The sequence below is a fragment of the Panicum virgatum genome, chromosome 2K (assembly GCF_016808335.1).
Source record: "Panicum virgatum strain AP13 chromosome 2K, P.virgatum_v5, whole genome shotgun sequence".
NCBI lineage: Eukaryota > Viridiplantae > Streptophyta > Magnoliopsida > Poales > Poaceae > Panicum > Panicum virgatum.
The window spans coordinates 67,030,369-67,056,314 of NC_053137.1; the positions used below are offsets into that span (position 1 = coordinate 67,030,369).

Genomic DNA, 25,946 nt, shown 5'->3' on the forward strand with positions numbered 1-25,946 from the left:
AAAATGTGCATAGCTCATGCCGAAATTTTCTTTTATTTTACACCGGGATCTATTTTTGAAGCGCTGGAAACCAAACCGGTATACCGGTCCAACCGGCCGGTTTACCGGTATAACCGTCCGGTATACCGGTGTAACCGACCGGTTTACCGGTTCGGGCTACCCCTCCCACATCACCGGTATACCGGTCAAACCGGCCGGTAAACCGGACCGTCCGACCGGTATACCGGTCCGTACCGTTTGACCTGCGAGTTTTGAATTCAAACAAATTCAAACTTCCCTTTGTCCGGTTCCGACCGGTATCCGGCCTAACCGGACCGGTAAACCGGTACCGGAGCCCGGCGGTTAGGCCGGTCCGGTCGGGATTAGAAACCCTGCCCACCAGTAGCGTACGCTGGAAGGAGCGCCAGCCCACTAAACAGCCCACACCGCCGTTACACGAACCCCGGCTCCGACCAGAACGCGCGGCGGCGGTCATGTCCTCGCAGTCGCCGGAGCCCTCGACGCCGGGGACTCCCACCCCGCTCCTCAGCGTCCGCATCGTCTCCATCGACTACTACATGGCGCCGCCCCTGCCCGGCTTCGACTTCTCACGCAGCCCCTTCCACGGTGCGCTCCCCCCCTCCTCTTCCTCCTCCCCCGCCCGCCAGCGACCTACCTCGCACTCAAAGTGGTGAACTCGTTGGCACGCAGGCGAGGAGGTGGAGGAGGTGCCGGTGATCAGGATCTACGGCTCCACCCCCGCGGGCCAGAAGACGTGCCTCCACATCCACCGGGTGCGTACCACCCATCTTCTCTGTCAAGTGCTCTCTACCTCTGCATTTTTCCGTGTTCACAGCCTTTCGGTGCTCGTCGAGCATCATTCATAGGGAAGCTGTAGCACACCTCGGACATGCCGTGTTTCCTGTTTGGATTTGAATTCCAAAATTTGGAGGGAACTTCCTCTGCGTAGCGCACCAAAGTGGACTGCCCCTGCCTGGGATGCTGTTGCTTGGGTCCATCAGTTGTTCCTGGTTATCCTATTTGTTGATTGATTTCGACGTGGCTGTTTGTTCACTAGTATCTGTAGTAACTAGTAAATTAACACTGGCTTGGTCGTCGCTTGTACCCGTTGCCCCTCAGCAAGAAATATAAATACTAGAGAAAATCAACATGTCTGAAATACTTTGCTCTCTGAGATACTAGTTAAGCTTATGATTTCCAACTCAGCGATCATATTCTCATCCCTTGGTTAATTTTTCACTGATTGGCCTGGCCTGTAATTCAGGCAGAGCTTCAGTTTTATTCTTACAAGTTCATGTCCCTGCTCTACTTTTATTATATTTGATTTTGACGACTGTTTTATGTTTCTATATTTTTCTGTGAAATCAGATTTTTTTCACTATAGCCATACACAAAATTATTTGTGTCTGCTTTACTGCTTCTCTTGTTCTGAATCTCTAACGTGTAAACTGTATTCCATTTGTCCACCTCCACCTACATTTCCCCTATGATTTTATCTCAATCTATTTCATCTGTCCTTGATTGTTTCAAATAGTTTGTAAATATCTACTCTCTCATTGGTGTTTAGGTCCTGCCATATTTGTATGTGCCTTGTCCAGAGGAGCTGCTCTATAATCTAGACAAAGGTGATTTTTATCTTCTTACATATGCACCCTGGTACAGATTGGAAAGCTCTCTAATGTTATATTTTTGGTTCCACTTTTGTTCTGCATGGTGTTTAAATTTATTAGACAAGCTACCTCAAACAATTCTATCCACATGCATGCAAATTCTTGTGGAGAGTTTCTTAACAGAAGAAATCACTTCTGATTTTTAAATCTTACTAGCTTAAATTTACAACATGGTTATGTGACTCAAAAGTAGAGTAGGCCTTACTGTTGACGTTGCCAGGCTGCCTGTAAAGCACCTGATAATTGTCTACTGGCAAAAAGGCAACCATATCTAGCAATCAAGCAGCTGCATGTTTGTTCTCCAAAGAACCTACACGTTAGTTCTGATGTGCTGGAGATTAGCTGCTGCTTGTAGTGTAAACGAATGCAATTCTTGATCAGCCGATTTAATACATCCTTTCATCTGTTTTCTAGGTAATTCATATATAACCGGTCTCCTGAGCAACCTTGAAAAAGCATTGCAGGTATTCTGGAGTCAACTTTGTTTTATTTGTTGTGTACGTTCTCCATTTGTGTGTATCATTGTTTTCTTGCAGATTCGTGGCCCATCAAAACGAAAGCATGTGCATGGATGTAGCCTTGTTAGAGCAAAGAACTTGTATGGCTACCATGCATCCGAGGAACTTTTTATGAAGATTTATCTGTATCCACAATTTATCCATTTTCATAAATCCAACTGTCTACAAATGTGTCAACATCATTTGTTATATCCTTCTCTATTCAGTGTCAAGGGAATTTGTTGAAAAGTTTGAATATGTTTGTCCCACAGTTTCTTATCAAACCAGTTGACTGCTGAAACGGCAAAACTAGAGTTAATCTTTGGTCATCTGCTCCAGCTCTTGAATTGTAATAAGTGCCGTTTGGACCACAAAATGGTGTCACATAAATCTTATATTGCTGATGTGATTTTGAGGTGGTGTGTGTGACTGCAGCCTTATGGAACAGTGTTTTGATTATAAAAACATCGTTATGCAGTTGACTTCCTTGATTTTGTCTCTAGATATTATCCTCGTGAGGTTTCTCGAGCTGCGACCCTTCTATTGGTAAGATGTACATTGTTGGTAAATTCATTTATTTCCAGAAAAAGCTCAATAAGTCCAAAATGAATGGATTTGTCTTCCATTTTCCTTCTCTTTTTAAAAAGTACTTGGTTTTACCATTCAGTATTTATTGAAGGAGACATATGGAAACAACTTTTACATATTATTGTTCTTTCCCCATTAGCTATGCATTCCCAGTCCATCTGTCCACTTACAGGGAGGGCAGTAGTGATTAGTGAAACTTGTTCTTTGTGGTGAACAATTTCATGTGAATGGTCCTCACTAATTCACCTGAAAACATGCCCTTATTTTATTCCTATCCTTTTTGTGGTGTGAACTCATGAATATGTTTAACCTTTCATGGTGTGAAGCCATCAATTTTGTTCTCCAACAATCTCATTTTCCCTCTGATTCTTTACAAGGCGTTTTTCATTTCGTAAGGACAAGGGCCAACAATTGCTCTATTAATATTTCATTTATGTGATGTAAAGTTACAATTATAAGAAATATTTTTTAATTCGAATATAATAACATCAGTTTTGTGTCACAAATATATGCATTAATAGTATAATCATTGGTCAAAAGCTTTTCCCAACGGAACGAAATAAGCCCTGAAGTATGAAATGGTGGGAGCACTTGGCTAACATGCTTGCATTTTTTCTGTGGCATTCCATGGAAAACAAAACCTTATTATGGAAAAGTACTCTTCAGGGACTGATTTCTAGGTATTTGGTTTCAGAGTGGTGCTGTTTTTAATAGAGCATTTCAGCCTTATGAATCTCACATTCCATATCTTCTTCACTTTTTGGTAAGCAAAATGTTTTCTTGTTTTTTATTTTTAGATTTGTGGATTGCTAGACAGTATTACCATTTTACTTCTTTTTTTTGTAAGTATACAATCTGTTTGATGTCAGTGAGTGACGTGATTCTACACATTTGTTTATTTGATGGTTGTTTCTGTTGAATTTTTGTTTAGGTTGATTACAACTTGTATGGAATGGGACATATACATGTCAAAGACTTCAAGTTTCGTCCTCCATTGCCAGATGATTTTCATCCTAAGTCATCTCTTCGCAGGAAGGTGGATTGTTTTGCTGTATCGGAGCTCAAACAAGTTCTATATGTTTATTTATGTCGACATTAAATTATTTTCATTTGAATATTCATTTTATTTTTAGTACAAACCTTGTTCTTTGTTCATACTAAACTCATTATTTCTTTTCTGAAATGAAAATGATAGGCACAATCAAATAATTCGGAAATAAAAAGTCCAACAGTTTGGATATCTTCGACAGTGTCACATAGTTCAATACTGGGCAGTTCTGCCACTTCCTATTGTTTGGGAGGAACCAATTCGAGCTTCGCTAGTCGACATAGTTCTTCAATGCTCGAAGCTGATTCAAGAGTAGAAGGTCTGGCTGGCACATTCTAGCACTATTGTTTGGTGTATTGTTAACTTGCATTATAAATTTCAGTTTCACCTTCAGGCATCATAAACGAGAAGTATAAGATGTACACTTCTCTTTCTCAAACAACAGAAGATACGAAAATGGTTCAGTCACTTGTAGCAGTTTGGGAGGTGTGTTTTCTACTTTATTTGTGCACGTGTGCTACAAAAATGTTAATAATTGCTAAACCTCTATGTTATTGTCTTCAGGAACTTGAACACTTGAGATTGTCGGAGGAAACAAAATATACTGATCTGGGTAGACCTTCACGGGAAGAAGTTCTTAAGGATTTTCTTCATGGTATCAAGTATGAGAGTGTCCTTTCTATGTTATTTTCACAAGACGAGCCACACTATAAAGTTTCTACCACAGAAGAATCTGAAAGGCTAGAAAGATGCTTCAAATCATTGACTGATATTGTTGGGACTGTTACATTCTCACAGGATGACTACTGTGATGATACTGATGTTGGTAATTCTGCTGGTATGCAAAATGACAAACCAAATGCAAGTCATCACTCAGGGTCTTTGAAAAAAATTGTGCAGACTATGTCTCCTGAGAGAATCAGTGAATATCTTGTGTCCTCACCTGTGACCCAAAGAACACTATCTCAGTTTTCTGATGAAGGTGAAAAGGTAGTCCTCACTCCTCAGATCTTAGTTACATTTCATGGTTTGCTTCAAATCATAGGCAGTTGTTGAGTCTGTCTGTATTTTAAGCAAAGGCAAATCAAATAGTATGCAGGGTAGAACCAAACAAACCTATGAAGGACATGTAAAACTTTTATAAGTTGAAGATTTACAACTTTTGGTTGCTGTTGCTGCTCCTGGTTCTTGTTGCTCTTGGTCTGGGTAGCCCCAGAAGAGATGCCAAGCAGGTGGGGGAAACAAAAAGCTACCTTTGAAACTTGAAAGAGCAAGAATTTTGGATGTTACATGATACAATGCTCGATCATTTTCTGATCCTACATCATTCGTGCCCTATAGCAGTCTTTTAGTTGGCCTGAAATTTTCAGTTTGTGGAATCACATGTATCTTTGGTATTTTTTCTTCATTTGCTTTTGTTATCTATTTCCTGAACTCCTATCTCCTTGGAATTGTTCTTTTTGTAGAAAGTGGATGCTGAAGCCCTTGGACTTTTAAGCTGGCTGGCCTCCTCACAAGCTGCAGAGGAACCAACAACTGACGATGAATTAATTAATGAAGTCATCCTCAGCCCTTTGTTTGCCAAGAAGTCCATTGAAATTGCTTTAGAGTCTGCGCACTTGGATTTTGACAGTGCTTCTCAGCAGGAGTGCCAGGATATTCTTGATTCAGTTGATCCGGTCAATGCAGCAGAAGAACCAAACACACATACATCTTACCTCGATTCTGTAAGGCCTAATTCTACTTCTTCGGTGGGCAACACTATTCCTCAGGTTGATGGGTCATCTGATGAGAACCCAAAAGTCTCCCAAGAATATGATAGAACCAAGATCGCCAGGAAAACAGTAGGATCGCCTAGTTATACACCTACTAAGAATTTTTCAAAATCAGCCAGTAAGCGTTCAGGAACTGAACATCTCTGGGGTTCTTTGCCTCTTTCCAGAAAAATGCGGGCACATCGAAATGATGATGATTCATGCAGTGCAACACCCTCACAGAAGGATTTAAATGCATCTAATGAGAGTACAGCTGATAAGAACTATCACGATACCACGGGCAACACCGACAGGGAATCTTCTAGTTTTGTAGGTGTACATGATTCAGTCTGTCATTCTGTGAGGGATTTGATGAGAAGGAGGAGATCTTTCCGCCGTGAGCAGTTGGAGTTTGGTAGTTCTGGGTCTGCAACATGCACCATGGATAAAGAGAGTGAAATTGTGAACTCTGGGGGATCGGAATTTCATGATTTCTCAAGTGATGTTCCAAACTCAGCAATGGCTTATTCTGGTGATGAATGTTTACAGATGACATTTGCTCAGAAGCCTCCATTGAAGAACCATGTATGTTCTGATTGGGAGAGTCCTTCGGGCTGTGAGCAACATGAATGTAAGTATCCAACAATTCTATATGTTGTCACAATGGATATGATTTAATTTCATACAGATTGCTAGCATTCCTCATAAGGCACACCTTTTTTAGTCCATAAATTTAATACATTTTCTTCTGCTTTCCTTTTCAGCTGCTAAAATAGGATTAGCTGATCTCCTTCCATTTTTCAATCAGAATATAGAGGAGAATAGGCAGAATGAATTGTTTCAACATATGGAAAGCAACGAGTTTGCAGGTGGTGCATTGGGTGTCCCAACTCATTTCCAAAATGATGGCTCAGCCCTATATTTGCTGACACATGCACTTTCGCCGCCATCTGCAGTAGCTGTGGGCCAGTGGCTAAGCCAACAATCTTGTTCTAGTATTTGCACTGGTATTTGAGATTTCCTGCACATTTTAGTTTTCATTTACAAGAAGTTTCTTTTACAAATTAATTTCATTTGTCGCTGTATGTGTTTCAGGTTATGCCAACTATGATGAGGGAGTCCCAACTGATAAGGAAGAAGCACACAGTTCTACTTTGTCACAAAATTCTCCTAACAGATCCACTTTGGAGAATTCTGCAACAAAAGTTGCTGTTGTTGGTGATGTCATGGAATCAACTTTATTACCTAACAACAAAAGTAAACAGTTGGATGAGTGGCATGACTTTTCCCAGATATCAGCTGGAAATGATAAGTATAAGCTCACACCTCTCAGTCAAGTTGGATTTCGTGATCCTGCTAGTATCGGTGGTGGACAACAACTAACTATACTTAGCATGGAGGTTCGACCTCATTCTTTTCTATTTTGTTCCCAATAAATATAATTCTTTTTCTTCATTCGTCCGATGCTGTGTTTAATCTATTATTGTCATACCAATCAACGATAATTATTGTTCTGATCAGTCATGACAAAGTTTGATTTGCTAATGACTAAAGACAAGATTATCAGTCATGAAAGCTTGACTTGCGGACTAATGGACAAATCGTGAAATAGAAATATTGTAAATGCTTGGGATATTAACAAAAGTAGAATGAACCTCTTGAATCTTGATATCTAGCTTCTTTTCACTGCCAAACAGGTTTTAACAGAAAGCAGAGGAGAGCTGCGTCCTGATCCACGTTTTGATGCCATCAATGCTGTATCTTTGGCCATCGAGGATGATGCTGACAATACTGTCGAACTTCATGTGTTCATACGTGACAACAGTGACAAATCATGTAGCAGGAGGTCTGAAGCCACTTGATACTTAATCTTGTTCATTTTGCAATCATCACACTGATCTATATTTGATTTTATAGAAATCTACAAAGGCTTCAAAGCATCTCATAACCAACATCTACTATCTATCTTTTTTTTTTGAAGTAAATACTATCTATCTTTAACTGCAGCAGTTTTTTTCTAAATTTAAAATATCGGTTAGGTGGAGGTTTCCAGGAAGTTAATGGCAATTAACTGTCAACCCTGCCAAGCGACTGACTTCAAATTATAGACAAGTGAAAATCAATATGACATATCAATCGACAAAGATGGTGACAATGACAACTGATGTCATATTTCACGAAAATAGGTTGCCTTGCATAGCTAAGTTACTAATCAATCAATTGTATACTTGATTGATTCTATCAGAAACTGTGTATATTTCCTTGTGCTGGCTTGTGATATTTTCTTTTCTTTCTTGCTCATAGACTCAAATGTCACAAACTTCTTCATTCTTGTATATGCAGAAATCCGGATGGTATTGTTGGCTGTAATATAGACGTCTTCCCTGAAGAAAGGGACCTTTTGAACAATCTTATCAGTGCAATCTGTTCAATTGATCCTGATATCCTAGTCGGGTGGGAGATTCAATTAGGATCTTTAGGATTTCTTGCTGAAAGAGCTGCTTATCTGGGTATAGGGTTACTGAAAAGAATTTCAAGAACACCACCGCATGAGCTGAATCATCCACCTAAAGCTCCAGTCAATGAATCTAGTCAGTTGCTTGCTGAAGCATCTTCTGCTGAGGATGTTATTGATGATGTCAGTGAGAACGATTGGAGTCATACTCATGTGAGTGGTATACATGTTGGTGGAAGAATTGTGCTTAATTTATGGCGTCTTATGCGTGCAGAAGTTAAGCTTAATAATTACTCACTTGAAGCTGTAGCAGATGAAATACTGAGGCGAAAGATACCTCTGATACCAAACAGGATATTGAACCGCTGGTTTGCAACAGGTCCTGGACGAGGAAGACACCGATGCATAGAATATATTAGCAATAGAGCTAGAATCAACCTTGAAATAATGAATCAACTGGACCTGGTAAATTGAATTTCCTGGTAGACCTCCCTTGTTTGTTCAATTCAGATATTTTATCAGTTATGCAACTTGACCTTTTGATTTTGCTAACTTTTTCTATCGTTTCAACAACTTGCTTCCACTGGCATGTCCGGAACAAGCTATGCATTTTGTTTTTCTGATAGCTCAACTTTTACAATAAAGATGATCCATCCTAATGTTATTTTTTTAAGAGCGTCCTGATGTTACTTTTTTTAAGAGCGTCCTAATGTTACTTGACCTGACATGCAGGTGAATCGAACATCTGAACTTGCTCGTGTATTTGGTATTGACTTCTTTTCTGTTCTTTCTCGGGGGTCTCAGTATCGTGTTGAATCTATGCTCCTGAGATTGGCTCATACACAGAACTACCTTGCAATTTCACCCGGGAATCAACAGGTGCATTTTTTTTGCCACCTACCAATTTTAGATTCTCTATTTTTTCTTTAAATATACTGTAATTGATCGCTATGATTGCTTATTAGTTATTACCCAATTTTGAATCTTCAATGTTAGTGTAGAGAAGTGTAGGAGAGAATAATTGTGTCTATTCTTCCAAACCCTAGAAGGGTGGGCAATATATAATAGCTATACATGGGCCTCTAGATGGGCCTCTATACATGGGCTCAATATACACCAACACCCCCCTGCAGTCTGAACTACCGGCGCAGCGGTGTTCAAGACTGGACAACAAGAAAGCCAACACCCCCCCGCAATCTGAACTACCGTCGCAGCGGTGTTCAAGACTGGACAAGAAGAAAGTACAAAGGGCAAATACCCCCCCGCAGCCACAACTAGCCACTGGCTACGTTGAGGCTGGAGCGAAACTCCGAGAACGTCGAGGAGGGAAGACCTTTGGTGAAGATGTTGGCAAACTGGGAGGTGGTCGGGACATGGAGAACCCGAACATCGCCGACGGCGACCCTGTCGTGCACGAAGTGCAAGTCGATCTCCACATGCTTCGTCCGCTTATGCTGGACGGGGTTAGTGGAGAGATACACGGCGCTGATGTTGTCACAGTAGACGAGCGTGCTCTTGGCGAGCGGGCTGTAGAGCTCCGCCAAGAGCTGTCGGAGTCAGGACGCCTCCGCCACGCCGTTAGCGACAGCCCGGTACTCCGCCTCAGCACTGGAGCGGGAGACAACCGGCTGCCGCTTGGACGACTAGGAGACAAGGTTGCCGCCCAGGAAGACAGCGTAGCCGGAAGTGGAGCGGCGGGTGTCCGGGCAGCCAGCCCAGTCAGCGTCGGTGTAGACCACCAGCTCAGAGGTGGGAGAGCGGTGAAGAATCTAGCCGAAGCCAACAGTGCCACGGACGTAGCGGAGGAGACGCTTCAGTGCAGCAAGGTGAGACTCCCGGGGATCATGCATGTGAAGACAGAACTGCTAAACGGCATAGGTGAGATCCGGCCGGGTGAAGGTGAGGTACTGCAAGGCACCGGCGAGGCTCCGGTAGGCAGTAGGATCAGCCACGGGATCACCCAGATCAGCAGACAGCTTCGCCTGAGTATCGACAGGAGTGGAGCATGGCTTGCAATCAGTCATCCCAGCCCGCTCCAGAATGTCGAGTGCATACTGCTGCTGGTGAAGGAACATGCCAGACGGGCGAGTCTCAACAGTAATGCCCAAGAAGTGGTGGAGCTGACCAAGATCCTTCATAGCAAATTCCTGCTGCAGACCTGGTTATTAAAACGACGTTTAAACGTCGTGAAAACGACGTTTTCACGAGAAAACGTTCTTGTGAAATCGACGTTTAAACGTTAAAACGTCCGTTTAAACGATAAAACGTCCATCGTTTCGTTAAAATCTACCCTCTATTCGTTTCGTCGTTTTATCGTTTTAATAACCTTGGCTGCAGAGAGGAGATAATGCGCTCAAGCAACTGCTGACTGGAGGCGGTGAGCACAATATCATCAACATAGAGCAGCAGGTAGGCAATCTCATCCCCAAAGTCAGCAAGAACGTGGCGAACCGAGAGTACCAAGCCCGAGGAGCCTGCTTCAGACCATAGAGAGACTTGTTGAGGCGGCAGACCATATCCGGACGACTCGAGTCCACAAATCCCGCTGGCTAAGAGCAGTAGACAGTTTCTGACAGAGTGCCATGAAGAAACACATTCTTCACATCCAGCTGGTGCACAAGCCAAGAGCGAGAGAGCGCAAGCGAGAGGACCGTGCACACAGTAGCGGGCTTCACCACTGGACTGAATGTATCATCATAGTCCACACCAGGCCGCTGAGTGAAACTCCGGAGAACCCAGCAAGCCTTGTAGCGCTCCAGTGTGCCATCAGCCCGACGCTTATGCGTCCAGATCCACTTTCCGGTGACCACATTGCAACCAGACGAACGCGGCACGAGGTCCCACGTCTGGTTGGCAAGAAGAGCCGCGTACTCCTCTTCCATCGCGCGACGCCAGTGAGGATCCGCCAAGGCGTTGCGGACAGAGTAGGGTATCGGAGAGACCCGCGGCTCTCCCTCGGTGGCGGAGAGAGTCGCGGCCTGAGACGCCATCCGCCGAGTCACCATGGGATCCCGATGGATGACTGGCGGGTAGTACACTGCCGGCTCGACTCGAGAGCGAGTCGGCGGCGGCGGCGGCGGCGACGGCTCCGGTGTAGGCGCTGCAGGAGCCTCCGGGGCCGGAGGCGGCGCCGGTGCCGGCGCCGAACGACGCCGGTACACCTGCAACGGCTGAGCGTACCGCGCAGGTGCAGGGGAGGCACCGGGTGGCGGCGGGAGACACCGGGTCCGCGTGCGGCACGACCGGAGGTCCGGGGGCTGCGCGTGGCGCGACCGCGGGCACCGGGGCCACGCTTGGCACAGCAGGGATCACCGGAAGCGGTGCCGGTGTGCCGGGAAAACCTGCAAGGAAAGGACAGAAAGAAAAAAAGTGGCTGAACCACCGGGTCAGTCGAAAACAGAGACTCCAGCACGGGGTCAGGAGAAGGTGTGGAGGAGGTGGAGTAGGGGAAATCCGGCTCGTCAAACACGATGTGTCGGGAGATCAGGACGCGGCGAGAGGTGAGGTCAAAGCATCGGTACCCCTTGTGGTCAGGGGAGTAACCAAGGAACACACGAGTCGAGCGGGGCGCCAGCTTGTGAGAAGCAGTGGCGGAGATGTTAGGGTAACATGCACACCCGAAGATCCGAAGGTGGTCGTAGCGAGGAGGGGTACCGAAAAGAGCGTGGTGTGGAGTGGGAGCAGGAGCAGTGGACGGAAGACGGTTGAGCAAGTAGGTGGCGGTGTGGAGGCTCTCAGCCCAGAAGCGCGGGGGCAGAGAGGACTGGATCAGAAGGGTGCGCACGACGTCGTTCGTCGTGCGAATCATCCGCTCAGCCTTGCCGTTCTAAGGAGAGGTATACGGACAAGACATATGCAGCTGAACACCCCGATAGAGGAAGAAGGAACGGGAGGTGGAGTTATCAAACTCACGCCCGTTGTCACACTGGACGGCCTTAATGGTAAGGCCGAACTGAGTGGACACCCAGGCAAAGAAGTGGAGGAGGGTGGGGAAGGTCTCAGACTTGGCGCGCAAAGGAAAAGTCCAAGAGTAATGAGAAAAATCATCAACCACGACCAGATAGTGTTTATAGCCAGACATGCTGAGTACAGGAGATGTCCACAGGTCACAGTGAACAAGATTAAAGGCATGCGCAACATGCGAAGAAGAAAAAAAGGAAGTCTAACATGCGCAACAGCAGGGCAGCCACGCGGACCCGCTCCTGAGCCGTCGAAGCCTCCGACTTGGCGGCGAGGAGGGCCGCGGTGAGAGCGGTGCCGGCCTGCTGGCCACGGAGGGCGGCTGCGGCGAACGGCGCATCCGCAGGAGGCATCCCGAGTCCAGACCACGCAGGCGTGAGCGCGGCCGGCGCGAGGAAGACCTCAGGGAGGGCGGCGTCGGCGGCGAGCTGCTTGCCCGCAGCAACCGCGACGCGGTGGGCCGCAGCGGCGGCGACGGGATCGGCGGCCGGCTGCAAGGGGCCCTGCGCAGCCTCCACGCCCCCGGCGCCCGCGGCCCCTGCGCCGGCGGCGGCGTTGGATCGCCCCCCGCCCCGCCAGCCACGGCCCCCGGGCAGAGGAGCGAGGGCGGCGGCCACAGGGGACCTGGCCGCGCCTGCGCGCGCGCCCTGGGCGGCCTGGGCGGATCGGCCGGCCCCCGCCCCGGCCCCGCCGGCCGCACCCACCACGGCGGTGTAGGGTTGCCGAGCGGCGGCGCCCTGGGCAGGGAAGGAGGCGGCGGCGCCTAGGACAGGGGAGGCGGCGCCCAGAGTAGAAACAGAGGAGGGGATGGGAGGGAAGGAGGAGAGGGGAGGGAAGGAGAGAAGCCCCGGCGGCGGCTAGAGGAGGAAGAGAAGGCTAGCTGATACCATGTAGAGAAGTGTGGGAGAGAATAATTGTGTCTATTCTTCCAAACCCTAGAAGGGTGGGCAATATATAGTAGCTATACATGGGCCTCTAGATGGGTCTCTATACATGGGCTCAATATACACCAACAGTTAGGACGACATATCTTGTTCAATTTCAAATTCTACTGATGAGCATACATTGCATGATTTTTTTTTCTCTAGAACTACATGCTAGCCATTCACAACCTCACTTTAACCTCGAGAAAATAGGATATTTTTTCTGCTAAACTGTTAATTTCCAGTACTGCCTGCATCTTGATGTTCTTCAGTGCTACTTTGCAGGTTTCTTCTCAGCCAGCCATGGAGTGCTTGCCGCTTGTAATGGAACCAGAATCGGCCTTCTACCCTGATCCAGTTGTTGTATTGGATTTTCAGTCCCTCTATCCTTCCATGATAATAGCGTATAACCTATGTTATTCTACATGCCTGGGTAAAGTTTTCCCATCAAAGTCAAATGTACTTGGTGTCAGCTCATATTCAGCAGATCCACATACACTTTTAGATCTGAGAAATCAGCTTCTGCTTACTCCAAATGGGGTCCTATATGTGCAACCAGAGGTGATGTTCCTAGTTTCTGAGCAATATCTGATCTTCATATTGGTAATGGCAAATTTGAAACCTTTTACAGATAGTTGTTCCTATACTACATTTTACCTGACTACCTCTATGGTTGGTAGATCAACCTGTGTGATTGTCCTTTGCTACCATCCAGATGGATTACTGGCTATATTCTTCAAACATTTTGTTCTCAATTGCATGTTTAATGATTCCTGGCACATTCACTGTATCACTGCACATTATGTTTCCCTAGTAAGTACTTACCTTTCCAGAACAATATCAATGGTATTCTGCAGATAAGAAAAGGTGTGCTTCCTCGCCTTCTAGAGGAGATATTATCAACAAGAATTATGGTGAAACAAGCAATGAAAAAGTTGGGTCCATCCCAGAAAGTTCTGCACAGGGTACTCACTTTTTGTAAACCATTTTTCGAACTTATGTGAAATGCCTAAATCTCTCACAGATATTATGGTTGTGCTATGATACATCAGTCATTTCGTCTGTGTTGTGCCTAGGCAGTCCTCGTGTTGACCTTTTTGCAATCTTTATTTTCAGTAATGGACTGTCCTTACCAATTGGTGGATGAGTTCTAAATAATTCATTTATTTCCAGATATTCAATGCACGGCAGCTTGCTCTGAAGCTGATAGCTAATGTGACATATGGCTACACAGCTGCTGGGTTCAGCGGTCGGATGCCTTGTGCAGAGCTTGCAGACAGCATTGTTCAATGTGGTCGTAGAACGCTTGAGACAGCAATATCATTTGTCAACCAGCATCCTTTGTGGAAAGCTAGGGTTGTTTATGGTGATACTGACAGGTATTATTGTGTTTCATTAATCCTTATCTATGAAGTATAATGTAGACATATGGGGCTTATACGACTGTTTCTGCTGTAGTATGTTTGTTCTTCTAAAAGGGCGTTCTAGGGAAGAAGCATTCAGAATAGGAAAGGAGATCGCCTCATCAATAACTGCGATAAATCCTGATCCAGTCACATTGAAGTTTGAGAAAGTGTATCAGCCATGCTTTCTTCTTACAAAGAAGAGATATGTTGGCTATAGCTACGAGAGTCCTGAACAGAATGAGCCAATCTTTGATGCCAAGGGGATAGAAACAGTTCGGAGAGATACGTGCCCAGCAGTTGCAAAGATTTTGGAACGGTCTATCAGAATAATGTTTGAAGAACAGGACTTAACCAAAGTAAGGAGTGTTCCTTAATCTCCTCTTTGTAAGGAGCATTTTCCTTTTTTTTTATCATTGTTCAAGTGTATAGCCTTGTCTTCTACCGTTGCAGGTCAGGTCATATTTGGAGCGTCAGTGGACACGCATATTATCAGGGAAAGTTTCTATCCAAGACTTTATTTTTGCAAAGGAGGTCCGCTTAGGTACTTACAGTGCAAGGGCTTCCACTCTGCCACCTGCAGCGATTGTTGCAACAAAAGCTATGTTGTCTGATCCAAGGGCAGAGCCTCGGTATGCAGAAAGAGTGCCATATGTTGTAATCCATGGGGAACCAGGGGCTCGTCTCGTCGACATGGTTATTGATCCTTATGGACTCCTAGAAGTGGGATCTCCTTATAGATTAAATGAACTATATTACATAACCAAGCAGATTATCCCTGCACTACAACGTGTTTTTGGACTCCTTGGTGCCGACCTGAATAGGTGGTTTAATGAGATGCCTCGCCCCATACGACCAACTCTTGCGAAGCGCCAGTCTGCTTCTGGTCATGGCTTGTTTTCTCGTGATGGCAGCTTCATTCGATTAGGATTGAATAATAAAGCCTCCAGCAAAGGAGGCAGGATAGATACATACTACATGTCAAGCCACTGTTCAATCTGTGGCGATCTAATTCAAGGATCAGAGACCTTCTGCGGAAATTGCTTGAAAAATGAATCTGTTGTTGCCACAGTAGTTGCTGGCAGAACTTCAAAGTTGGAGCGAGAAATCCAACATCTTGCGGCTGTAAGTCTGTATTGCCTGGTTATTGTGTCAAACATATTTGTGTAGTTTACCTTCACATTTACATATTACTCCAGTCAACGTAAAAGATAGAGATTCTCGGTCAAACTGAATGTTCATGCTAAGGGAAATAGTATCACTGGGTGAAATATTGTTTCATTAGCATTTACATTCAATTTGTGGCAACACATACTAGTCTCGTAGTCGATTCCTAACAGATGTGTATAAGGAGAAATATTGGCAAAGTATCTGAAAATATGTATTCCTTTAGCAAATAACTGCTGCAGTATTTAATGTTTAATTTTTTTGTGCATAAACACATATAGAATTGATCTGACTTGTTTAAGGTGAGCTGACAGTGAAGCTTTGAACTTTGCTGTCCAGATATGTGGCCACTGTGGCGGCGCAGACTGGATTGTTGAAAGTGGGGTCAAGTGTATTTCCCTTGCATGCCCAGTCTTCTATGAACGGAGAAAGATTCAGAGGGAGTTGAGAGTTGTCTCAGAATCGGCAGGAGAAGCTGGGTACTATCCTTTCTGCTGCGCTGAACTCTTTTGAACAGAACATGTTTGTACCGTGTAAATTGTGAGATCTGTAACTTGTATCAAACGTGTGTATAGCAACTGGTGTTGTTGTAACAAATGTAGAACAGGTATTGAGGATATAGGTAAAGTGTATATTTAATTGAATGAGCCCCAATTAATGGGAGAAATGTATCACATAGCTTGCTGCTGACCTGCTGTTGGGTTCAGTGTTGATGTTGTAGCACTGTATAACATGTATTGAGGAAAGAGACTATTTGACAATACCACTGCCCCGTAGTTTGCTGCTGGCCGGCAGTTGGGTTCAGTACTTGTACTTCAGCGTGTTGACAGTCCTGGCCTAAAGTGGACCCTGAACAGAAAAGGCAACACAAAACTCAAAGATTGCTGCGTGTTGCAAAATCTGATCAAGTTGCCCGCGGCGCTTGCTCGCCCGGTTCTCGATTCTACGTATATGCCCGTCGTGGCTGCCGCATCATGCCGAGTCATCATGAACTAAAGCAAGGGCCTCAAGCAGCAGACTTCTCCGCTGTACTACCGAATAGAAGTATCGTTGCTACATTCTAGAACAGCACCAACGAGGCAACGACTAATGAGATGCAGGGTGTCGAAGTAGCAACCAGATTCAGTTCGATTCTGTCTGTTTGGAACAGAGAGGACAAACACCGGGAGCCAGGACCCAATCCCGCTAGTCCTCACAAGTTACAACTATTTATTCCTAGGTTCCATGCTATATTGTACAGAGTTCACGGCATGGAACCAGGCCATTTTGCCGGTGGCAACCGCTGCGCATACCGAGGGTGTGCGCTAGTGCTTATTCCCTGGAGCTACGGACGTGGCATCATCTACAGAGCAGACTGGAACAGCATCTCGGCCAGCTCCTGCATCAGGAAAGCACAAGATTACGATGAGCCATCGGTGGAAAGCTATTTGTATTGTTACTATGACTGTGATGTGGACAGGACGCCTGGACTGTCATTCCATTTACCTGCTTGCCGGATGGAACAGTGGGTTCGCCCCACTCCAGAACCTTCCTTTCTAGCGTCTCAAAGTCTCCTTTCCCAGCCTGTTTGAAGCCATAAACCAAAGTTAGAACCTTCAGTCTCAATCCAATCCCATCCTTTGAGGGTAAGAAATCAAACTCCCAACTTGTAAAGTGGCATACCTCGATCAAGGCACCAATCTCACTGTCAAAGCTCTGGTAGCGCTTGCGGACAAGTTCATCCAAGGAACCATCCTAACAACACAAAACAAATTTTTAATTTGCAAACCTGCTTATGAAAATTGTAGCAGGTCATAACGTTTTCAGTTACCTCAAGCAACTTGGCGACGTTGCGGAGGCCACGGGCTAGGGTGTCCATTCCTGAGATATGAGCAAGAAACATGTCCTCAACATCAGTACTTTCCCTCCGCCTGTCATCATAAAAGAATTGCAATTAATTTCACTTGAATAAGAGATCAGTTACAGAAAAAAAATCAATAACAATATGCACTAACAATTTGGCATCAAAGTTGAATCCACCAGGTGCAAGTCCACCCTGTTGACAAACCAGAAGCAAACAAAATTATGAGGGCAACTATATTGATATTACTACATATCCTCGAACATAAAAGGACAACCAAAACTGCTAGTAGACAGGCAACTCTGGATTTGGATAAAAAAAGGAGAGAACTGATTCATGCCACTCACATTCTTAACTACACTTGACATAACCAAAGTAGCCTCTGCGATGTCTGTCATGAACTGATCAGTGTCCCAACCTGTCCATAAGGGAAAGGTAACATTACTATGTGTGGAAAAATGCATGTACGCTTCCTTTGTAACACAAAGAAGAATATTAGGTCAAATGCTTATCAATCAAAGAAGTTACAGACAACAGTGAAACATACCGACTTGTGGATCACCAGTGTTTGCATCGATATTTCCAAGCAACCCATTAATTCGTGCAGTCTCCAGTTCATGATGGCAGCTGCAAATTTAAAATGCAGTTATGATACTACCACTTTAAGCATTATACAATTGAAGCTAGCAAGTAAAAAACTTAGCAAGTAAAAAACTTACCTATGTCCAGATAGAGTAGCGTGGTTGCACTCAACATTAATCTTGAACTCTCCTGTGTCATCATGTGATACAGTAGTATGGATGCTTTAGATAACTCTCAGAACAAATAGTTAAACTCACACAAGCTTCACTTGCAGAGAGTTGGTGTCAATGTATGCACATCCAGAAAATATTGGAATATTTCGTTCTGATGCTAATGAATTTTCAACCAACAGCTCAAACATTTTATAAATTGAACAGATACTGACATGCAGCTGAATATTACCTGTAAGACCATACTTCTGTAGAAAAGCGAATGCAGTTGCAACATCCCAGTCATACCTGCCATAGGAAAACAAGGATCAGTGCTTCTGAGTCCTGCAGATATTTTGCTAGTCCTCTAAGTAACAAGCTTACTGGTGTTTTGTTGGTTCCTGTGGTTTAGGCTCTATCAACAGTGTCCCTGAAATAACAAAACCTCAGTCATGGTGGGAAAAAAAAGGTGCAATGCCCGAGTTAGGGAAATTGGCACAGGTAAATCATAAAAGGATACCTTTAAATCCGATCTTCTTCTTGTAGTCAACAGCAGCTTGAAGAAAGTTAGCCTGGACAACAGCATATGAGAGAATAATTTGTGCCACAAAGTAAAGCAGAAACAGAAAGGAATCAGCAGAATAGGTCCCACTCATACCAGATGGTCAAGTTCTCTCTTCATGTCAGTATTCAAAAGAGTTTGGTATCCCTCTCTTCCACCCCAAAACACATAATTTTCACCACCTAGGTAGTGAGTGACCTGTAAGGAGAAAATGTCAAATCAAGAATTGGCCTAAATGAAGGAAGATCAGTACTGATGGTCAGAGATAACATACCTCCAAAGCTTTCTTAACTTGTGCAGCTGCATAAGCATATACTTTAACCTCTGGGCTGTAACATTATTGAAGAGTTATCTTAATCTAAGCCATATTCTGACTTCATAACTCAATACTAAAAACCAAGAAGCCAAGATACCAACCTAGTAGCAGCTCCATGCATGTAACGTGGATGCATAAAGAGCTGTGCGGTTCCCCACAATGGCTTGATATTGGTCTCACTCTAAATGTAGTTCAGATGAAACAGAAAATTGAGCAAACAGGGAAATTCTAAAACACTGTTGTACAACCAAGTGCTGGCAATTTAAGGTTCCGCTAACCTGGAGTTGCTTTGCCAGCTCGACTATCTCATCCAAGTTAGCATTTGTTTCCTGCAATGTGAAATAACAGTCTTAGGAAATTTCTGATAGTCATGTTACACCCACAGCACAGAAATTCTATTAGTAAACCAAAGTTGTCATCTGTTACAACAGCTCATCTTAATTAGCATCTAGCACGATAACACCAGAAGATTCCTTATCGGTTAAATTATTATGTTCTGTTCCAAGTGCAAATGAATTTGAACCCTCGCTATACCTAGCCAAATGTAAATTGTATGGTTGCATCTTAAAAGCAGTATCCTAGGTAACTCTACCAAGACACCAAGACATATGAAAAACAACTGAAGGACATAACTACCCAACCAATTGTATGGTCGCATCTGGAAAACTTCCACAACAACTCTACCAGACCACTTTGGCTACAGTCCGTGCTCGTGTATTAAAACAACTGCAAAACAACTGAAGGACATACTTCAAGTGTTTTGCCATCTGGGGCAATATCTCTATCATGGAAGCACCATCTGTCAACTCCCAGCTTCTCCATGAATTCAAAGTGAGCTCTCACTACAATACCAGTTCAAACAGAAGTTAGTTCCACCAAATGAATCGAATCATAACCTGGAAGGCTGGAACCAAAACCAAGTTAAGCGATGATCATACTTCTTCTCTTAGCCATGGCCAATGAATTTGTGCCGTCCTCCCAAGGCCAAGCCTTTGTCGGGGCACCAAAAGGATCACCACCAGTACCACGGAATGTGTGCCAAAAGGCAACACTGAACCGCATCCAATCCTAATTGCAGGAAAATCACGTATATAAGTTGACTTAATCGGCACTTACTCTACAGCGTAAAAGTTATATTTTGCCGTCTAAAGGGGTTATGGTGGAAACAGATATAGCCAAAAGATGGAGTTCACAGATCATACCTTCATCTTCTTTCCGAGAATCACTTCCTCTGCATTATACCACTTATAAGCAAGAGGGTTCTTGCTGGTCGGGCCCTGCAGCACAATTATCAATTGTCCGAGGGAAATGGTTTAGTAATTCACAACAATTCGCTAACATCAGATCGCAGTCTGAATTCTTCATGGTCTCACCTCATACTTGATTTTCGGGATGCCAGGGAAGAACTCCCCCTCCCAATCATCTGAAGCGGCACCCTCGCATTTGCTATCAAGGTCAGCAGGGCAAGTCTGTTGCGCAGCGATCTAAAAGCCAAAGGACCGAACCAAAATCAGAGGCACATTGCTTATCAACCTAATCGCGATAGCCATCATTCATCAAATAGTACGAAGCCAGCAGCAACTTACCACAGCATAGAGGCAGAGAGATGACGCCGCCACTAGTAGCAGCAAGAGCCTGGAGCCCCTCATGCCGGGGGGTTAGATGAGGAAACACCTCTGTGAAAAAGATAAACTGGATGAGTCCCAGAGGGAAACGAAACGAGGAGCTGATCCAAGAATAGGGGAAGGCGAGATTCCTTACCAGAGAATAGAAGGAGGCAGTGGATGGATCCCCGCTCCGCTCCAGTCCCGGGGGGGATAAGGACGATGAGGAGGACGCCGACGAGTGAGGAAGAAGAGAGAGCTGCAGTTGCGGACTTGCGGTGGACGGAGTGGGGAGTGAGTTGAACAGCTCAATATAAAAGACCAACGACATATTACGATTCTTAAACATAGACGGCCCGGGCATCTCGCGGAACAATTGATTTGATGCGGGCGCCGCCGAATAGGCAGGCACCGATCCATACCTAATCCTTCCTTGAGATGTGCGCTATTGGATCGTGACAGTACTGATGAATGATTTTTGTAGGACTCTCTGGTAAATACCCATATGGATCTCCGATCTCAGATCAGCGCCGCCGTCCTTCCTTGTCTGTCGCCGGCGAGCGTCGCCGACGAGAGCACCCGTCTCATTCGACTTGCTCCCTTTTTTATCACCTCATTTTTTTTTGGAAAAGTTTTATCACCTCATTTTCATCGTTCTGTTGTTCATCTTCAACGACAAGAAGTCATGCCAATCGACCAGGCAGCAAAAATGACCAGGCATTTTTGCACTTTCTTTCAGATGACAAACGATCACAACTCCGGGCTTGCACTCATGTTTTTTTTTTACCCAAGTCAAAGTCAACTGTCAAAACTGACGCCACGAGCGCCACCGCACGATTTGGATACCAACGGCCCAGATGGCACGCAGCTGCAACCCAAAAATCTCAGCAGAGCCCCGGCGCCGCCTTATCCGCTTTCCACTCGGGGAAGCTGCTGACAACTCTTCAGCTCGGACATGGCGCCGACCGCCGTTGCCGCCGCGGCGTTCCCGTTCCGCCTCTTCTCCGCGGAGGCCCGCCGGAACACCAGGAGCGTGCGGGGCAAGCGGAGCGCCGCGAGGCCGCTCAAGTCCTCGCCCCCGCCCCGCCCTCCCTCCTCCTCCGTCGGCGGCGGCGGCGCCGCGGCGACCTCCTTCACGCGCCTCCCGCTCCGCGACGCGCCGGAGTCGGCGGAGGTCACGCTCGATCGGTTCCCCACCGCCCCGGCCAACCCGGAGGCGCCAGCGCCCGCTCCCACGCGCGGTACTAGTGTCCAGCGGCTGGACGAGGACGAGGAGGAGGAGTTCGAGGTGGGATTGGGGGCCACCTCGTTCGCGCAGATTCCTCTGCGGGACTCGCCGGAAGGTGTGGAGCTCACCATTGGTCAGTTCGAGGCCCGCGCGGCCGGCAGGAAGAGCCCGGGTGGCCGCGGATTCGCGCGGCAAACGGTCGAACGCCTTGACGGCGACGGCGACGAGGAGCTCGTCGTCAACAGCCGAGACGTATTCGAGGTCAAAAAGGGCAGGAAATCTCGGTCTCTTGTGCCCGAGGTGCTCGACGACGACGATGACGTCGTGGTGTTCGACCCGGACTACGGCGTCGACAGCGACGACGAGGAGGAGTTCGACATGTTCCCGATCAAGCAAAGTCACCAAGCTGGCGCCACTCCACGCACTGAGCTCGAAGAGCTAGAGTACGACGACGAGGAAGATGACGACGACGACGAGGTTGTAGTGTACTACGACGACGTGGAGGACGAGGAGGCCTTTGAGGACGTGGACTACGAGGAGGAGGGGGAGGCGGAGGAAGATGACGGGGAGGCGAAGGGGAAGGGCGTGCCCGCCGTGATGCGATGCTTCGACACGGCCAAGATATTCGCCAAGGCCGGGGACGGCGGCAACGGCGTGGTGGCCTTCCGCCGCGAGAAGTACGTGCCGTACGGGGGGCCCTCGGGCGGCGACGGCGGCCGCGGGGGTGACGTGTACGTTCAGGTGGACGGGGAGATGAACTCGCTGCTGCCGTTCCGCAAGTCCGTGCACTTCCGCGCCGGCCGCGGCGCGCACGGCATGGGCCAGCAGCAGGCCGGCGCCAAGGGCGAGGACGTCGTGGTCAAGGTGCCGCCGGGGACGGTGGTGCGGTCGTCCGACGGTGGCGTGGAGCTGCTCGAGCTGATGAAGCCTGGGCAGCGCGCGCTGCTGCTTCCTGGTGGGCGCGGCGGGCGCGGCAATGCGGCGTTCAAGTCCGGCACCAACAAGGTGCCCAGGATCGCAGAGAAGGGGGAGAAAGGCCCAGAAATGTAAGTTCTCTCTACAGCTAATTGTCGTGTAGGATTAGAACGCTATCTGCAGCATCAGTTGTCGATGGTCCTCACTCGTCAGGCCATAGATGATGAATCATCAATCTTGCCTGGGTTGTCTGTAGTTTTATTTGCATACACTCTGCTAACAATGAGCAAATGACACAGTTAATTCGTACCTAGCTTCTTGCTTCTGGGCTTTATAAGATAAATATGATCTTGAATGTAATACTATCTGAAATAATCAGTGATTAGGCAGAGTTAGTGTGCAACTTACATTTTTGCATAGTTTGTTTAGTCTGACATTGCTAATATATGGAATGTCCGAGCTCTCTCTGGACTGTAATGTGGTTTGCTTTGGTGCCATAGTGTGTATTTGCATTGTACTTATGAATTTTGTAAATCTTTCAAGTGGCTAAACCCCCGCATAGAAAATTGAATGTAATTGCAGTGTCCTACTTCGATGGCTATAATATTTATCCACAAATAAATTGATCTGCGATCTGATACTACCTGAACCATGACATAATCATTATTCTTAGTCCATAACATCTTGTTTTCCCTGTACTAGTTTCTTTTTTATTGTAATAAATATTTAGTTCTCGTTCTTAATTAATTGGATGTGAGAACGGGCCTCTGGTCCAGTGGTAGGACTCGAAGCTGCGACCCTACTGCTCAGGAGTTCGACTCCTGGTTCTCACAAAAAAAATCCCCTCGCTGTGTCTCCCTTCGAGGATGTCCCGGCCTGTGGTAACGGTGCGGCCCAGCCTGGGGGCTGTGGCAGTGGTCGCCGGCCCAGGTTACGGTGCAGGCCTTGGGTGAGGACGGGGTTCGGGGGTTTTCTCGGCCTGGCGTCGAGAGTTCTTCTCTGTATGACAATACCGTTGGGGCGGTCTTTCCCCAGCCGGCCGAGTTTTTTTTAATTAATTGGATGCATTCATCTATTCCAGCTCCGCTTTGCTAACATTAGATCCTTTTTTTGGGATGGCTGGTGGTTGGCAGGTGGCTAGATTTGGAGCTAAAGTTGGTTGCTGATGTGGGGATTGTAGGTGCTCCAAATGCTGGGAAGAGCACTCTCTTGAGTGTTATTAGTGCTGCCAAGCCAACCATAGCCAATTATCCTTTCACAACGTTGCTGCCAAATCTTGGAGTTGTCTCGTTAGATTTTGATGCTACAATGGTTGTGGCAGACCTTCCTGGTCTGCTGGAAGGCGCTCATCGTGGATATGGTTTGGGTTATGAGTTCCTAAGACATAGTGAGAGATGTTCAGTCTTGGTATGTTCCTTTATCCTTCCTTTCCTCTCATCTTGATGTCTACATCAAATGCCATAGTTATGTTGATATAAGATTTGCTCTTTTCGAAGTCTCCATATTATGTATCTATGTATGACTGCTAATTGTTGTTTTATGGCATGTTGGATTCTTAGGTGCATGTTGTTGATGGTTCAGCAGAACAGCCAGATTATGAGTTTGAGGCTGTTCGCTTGGAACTGGAGTTATTTAGCCCATCTTTGGTTGACAAACCCTATGTGGTAGTGTACAATAAGATGGATCTTCCAGAGGCATCCGAGAGATGGAATACATTTAGGGAAAAGCTACAGGCTCAAGGCATCGAACCTTATTGCATTAGTGCAATAAATAGGCAAGGCACACAGGATGTTATTCATGCTGCTTACAAGCTTCTACAGAAAGAGAGGCAAAGGATAAAGGAAACTGAAGGTAACTACTTTATCCTCTCGATTTAATTGAGTTGTAGCCAACACTTACTGAAACAAAAAAACACCTCATTTCTTTTTGGGGCTATTTATCTTGATACTATTTTGCTGCAGAATGGAGTGGGCCAGAAAATCTGAACCATGTGTCCGATGCAATTAAAAAGGAAAGGCGTGCTCCCATGAACGAGTTTGAGATTTTTCATGATAAGGGTACAAAGACATGGACTGTTGTTGGAGCTGGAATTGAGCGTTTTGTTCAGATGACCAACTGGCAGTAAGTAGTTTATTTTCAGTTCTCATTGCTGAGGTTGCTACAACTTTCTCTCCTAACATCTTCTCATGATGCAGGTACTCAGATTCCTTGAAAAGATTTCAGCATGCCCTAGACGCATGTGGTGTCAACAGAACTCTTATCAAACGCGGAGTCAAAGAGGGAGACACGGTGATAATTGGGGAGGTATGTATGCGCTAATCAGACATGATCAGTTGCTGAACTTAACAGGTGGGCAGAACTATCAGCTTCAATAAAAATTGCGTTTCTGCAGATGGAAATGGTTTGGAACGATGAGCCTAAAAGTAACTGTCCATTAAAGACAATGAACACAAAAGATGACGCTGTCCGGTGGCCTGAATTTGGCTAGAGCAAGAGTTATTCAGCAGCTTCTTAGCTGTAGAGGTAAGTCTCAGTGAAAGCTTTTCGCAAGCTTACTGAAGCTTTGAATTTCGATACTCTATTGCGCGTCCCTACCTCAGGTTCCTGTTGTTTTCAGAAAGATTCAGATACGAAATATGCTTGTGCTTCTGGTCGTCTTTGTTTCGTTGGGAATTTGAACATCTTGCCTAATTTTGCATTTGCTTGACGTTCCAGGAAGATGATAGTGATCGGCATGCAGGTCTTCGTGCTGTTTGCACGCAAAATGGGCACGATTGGCATTCAGATCAGTCATGAGCCCACTCTATACAGTTGGGCAGCTGACACCTCCGGGTGATCTGAACGCGCGCTCGACTCGAACGACGCGTCGATTGGAGCCCGATGGTTGGAAGTTGCCAAAGAAAAGCGACGCTGGGCGCCCAAGTTTTATTGCGGTTTTCCACGTAACACAATACTCCTAGATTATACATATGTAATGTTTCCTGAGAAATGAAAATTCTGTTATTTTAACGAAAAAAATAGTGAAACGCCTCCTGTGCACGTCCCGCAAACAAAATATTTCAGGCAAGAAAGATTTCTAGAATTTTCTTTACAAAAAAGAAGAAGAAAAAATGTACAATTGGGCTGCAGGCCGCATAATTTCATCATCACCCTTACTACAGACAGGCCCAAAACATGCCGGCCCTTTCCAGACGGCCACACGGATTCCGGGGTGGGCCTTGTCCGAATCGGAATTTGAAAAAGTCCGAGTAGAAGGCTGTTCCACTTCCCGCCGATCTCTGTCCC

At 45.9% G+C, this 25,946-nt stretch overlaps 3 protein-coding genes across 15 annotated transcripts; 2 read left to right on the top strand and 1 right to left on the bottom strand.

Moving 5' to 3' along the window:
• Positions 1-388: 388 nt before the first annotated feature.
• Positions 389-16,272, top strand: LOC120694796 (DNA polymerase zeta catalytic subunit-like). Of its 13 annotated transcripts, none has more exons than XM_039978069.1 (23): positions 394-606; positions 691-773; positions 1,568-1,625; positions 2,085-2,134; positions 2,207-2,313; positions 2,671-2,713; positions 3,450-3,518; positions 3,687-3,824; positions 3,951-4,122; positions 4,186-4,289; positions 4,368-4,793; positions 5,270-6,188; positions 6,322-6,564; positions 6,653-6,957; positions 7,255-7,403; positions 7,901-8,477; positions 8,745-8,891; positions 13,181-13,498; positions 13,753-13,860; positions 14,069-14,274; positions 14,354-14,657; positions 14,752-15,423; positions 15,805-16,272. In XM_039978069.1, the coding sequence occupies exons 1-23, from the start codon at positions 474-476 to the stop codon at positions 15,976-15,978; spliced, it is 5,505 nt and encodes a 1,834-aa protein (XP_039834003.1). In that variant the 5' UTR covers positions 394-473; the 3' UTR covers positions 15,979-16,272. The 13 variants fall into 13 exon arrangements, with proteins under 13 accessions (XP_039834014.1, XP_039834013.1, XP_039834003.1 ...); XM_039978072.1 differs by having other exon boundaries at positions 13,181-13,456; XM_039978070.1 differs by having other exon boundaries at positions 4,198-4,289.
• A 269-nt stretch (positions 16,273-16,541) lies between these two features.
• Positions 16,542-21,223, bottom strand: LOC120694799 (xylose isomerase). Its single transcript, XM_039978083.1, has 22 exons — positions 20,941-21,223; positions 20,676-20,790; positions 20,501-20,590; positions 20,288-20,398; positions 20,117-20,191; positions 19,853-19,982; positions 19,665-19,756; positions 19,193-19,243; positions 19,016-19,095; positions 18,873-18,927; positions 18,695-18,796; positions 18,557-18,608; positions 18,421-18,466; positions 18,290-18,345; positions 18,025-18,076; positions 17,853-17,932; positions 17,653-17,723; positions 17,460-17,500; positions 17,276-17,375; positions 17,128-17,199; positions 16,951-17,028; positions 16,542-16,843 (listed from the first exon to the last, which is right to left on the bottom strand). The coding sequence occupies exons 3-22, from the start codon at positions 20,561-20,563 to the stop codon at positions 16,808-16,810; spliced, it is 1,443 nt and encodes a 480-aa protein (XP_039834017.1). The 5' UTR covers positions 20,564-20,590; positions 20,676-20,790; positions 20,941-21,223; the 3' UTR covers positions 16,542-16,807.
• Positions 21,224-21,330: 107 nt separating this feature from the next.
• LOC120694797 (probable GTP-binding protein OBGC1, chloroplastic) lies at positions 21,331-25,700 on the top strand. Its single transcript, XM_039978082.1, has 7 exons — positions 21,331-22,792; positions 23,795-24,068; positions 24,221-24,512; positions 24,623-24,782; positions 24,857-24,965; positions 25,054-25,184; positions 25,377-25,700. Exons 1-6 carry the CDS (start codon positions 21,474-21,476, stop codon positions 25,147-25,149), a joined length of 2,250 nt encoding a protein of 749 aa, XP_039834016.1. The 5' UTR covers positions 21,331-21,473; the 3' UTR covers positions 25,150-25,184; positions 25,377-25,700.
• The last annotated feature ends 246 nt before the right edge of the window (positions 25,701-25,946 follow it).

Coding starts and splice junctions, on each gene's coding strand:
- LOC120694796 (XM_039978069.1), top strand. CDS start 474: ATGTCCTCGCAGTCGCCGGAGCCCTCGACGCCGGGGACTCCCACCCCG. Junction 607..690: donor CTCACGCAGCCCCTTCCACG/GTGCGCTCCCCC, acceptor GTTGGCACGCAG/GCGAGGAGGTGGAGGAGGTG. Junction 2,135..2,206: donor ACCTTGAAAAAGCATTGCAG/GTATTCTGGAGT, acceptor GTTTTCTTGCAG/ATTCGTGGCCCATCAAAACG.
- LOC120694799 (XM_039978083.1), bottom strand. CDS start 20,563: ATGAGGGGCTCCAGGCTCTTGCTGCTACTAGTGGCGGCGTCATCTCTC. Junction 20,192..20,287: donor TCCCGAAAATCAAGTATGAG/GTGAGACCATGA, acceptor ATTGTGCTGCAG/GGCCCGACCAGCAAGAACCC. Junction 19,757..19,852: donor GGCCATGGCTAAGAGAAGAA/GTATGATCATCG, acceptor CTGGTATTGTAG/TGAGAGCTCACTTTGAATTC.
- LOC120694797 (XM_039978082.1), top strand. CDS start 21,474: ATGGCGCCGACCGCCGTTGCCGCCGCGGCGTTCCCGTTCCGCCTCTTC. Junction 24,783..24,856: donor GTTCAGATGACCAACTGGCA/GTAAGTAGTTTA, acceptor CTCATGATGCAG/GTACTCAGATTCCTTGAAAA. Junction 24,966..25,053: donor ACACGGTGATAATTGGGGAG/GTATGTATGCGC, acceptor GCGTTTCTGCAG/ATGGAAATGGTTTGGAACGA.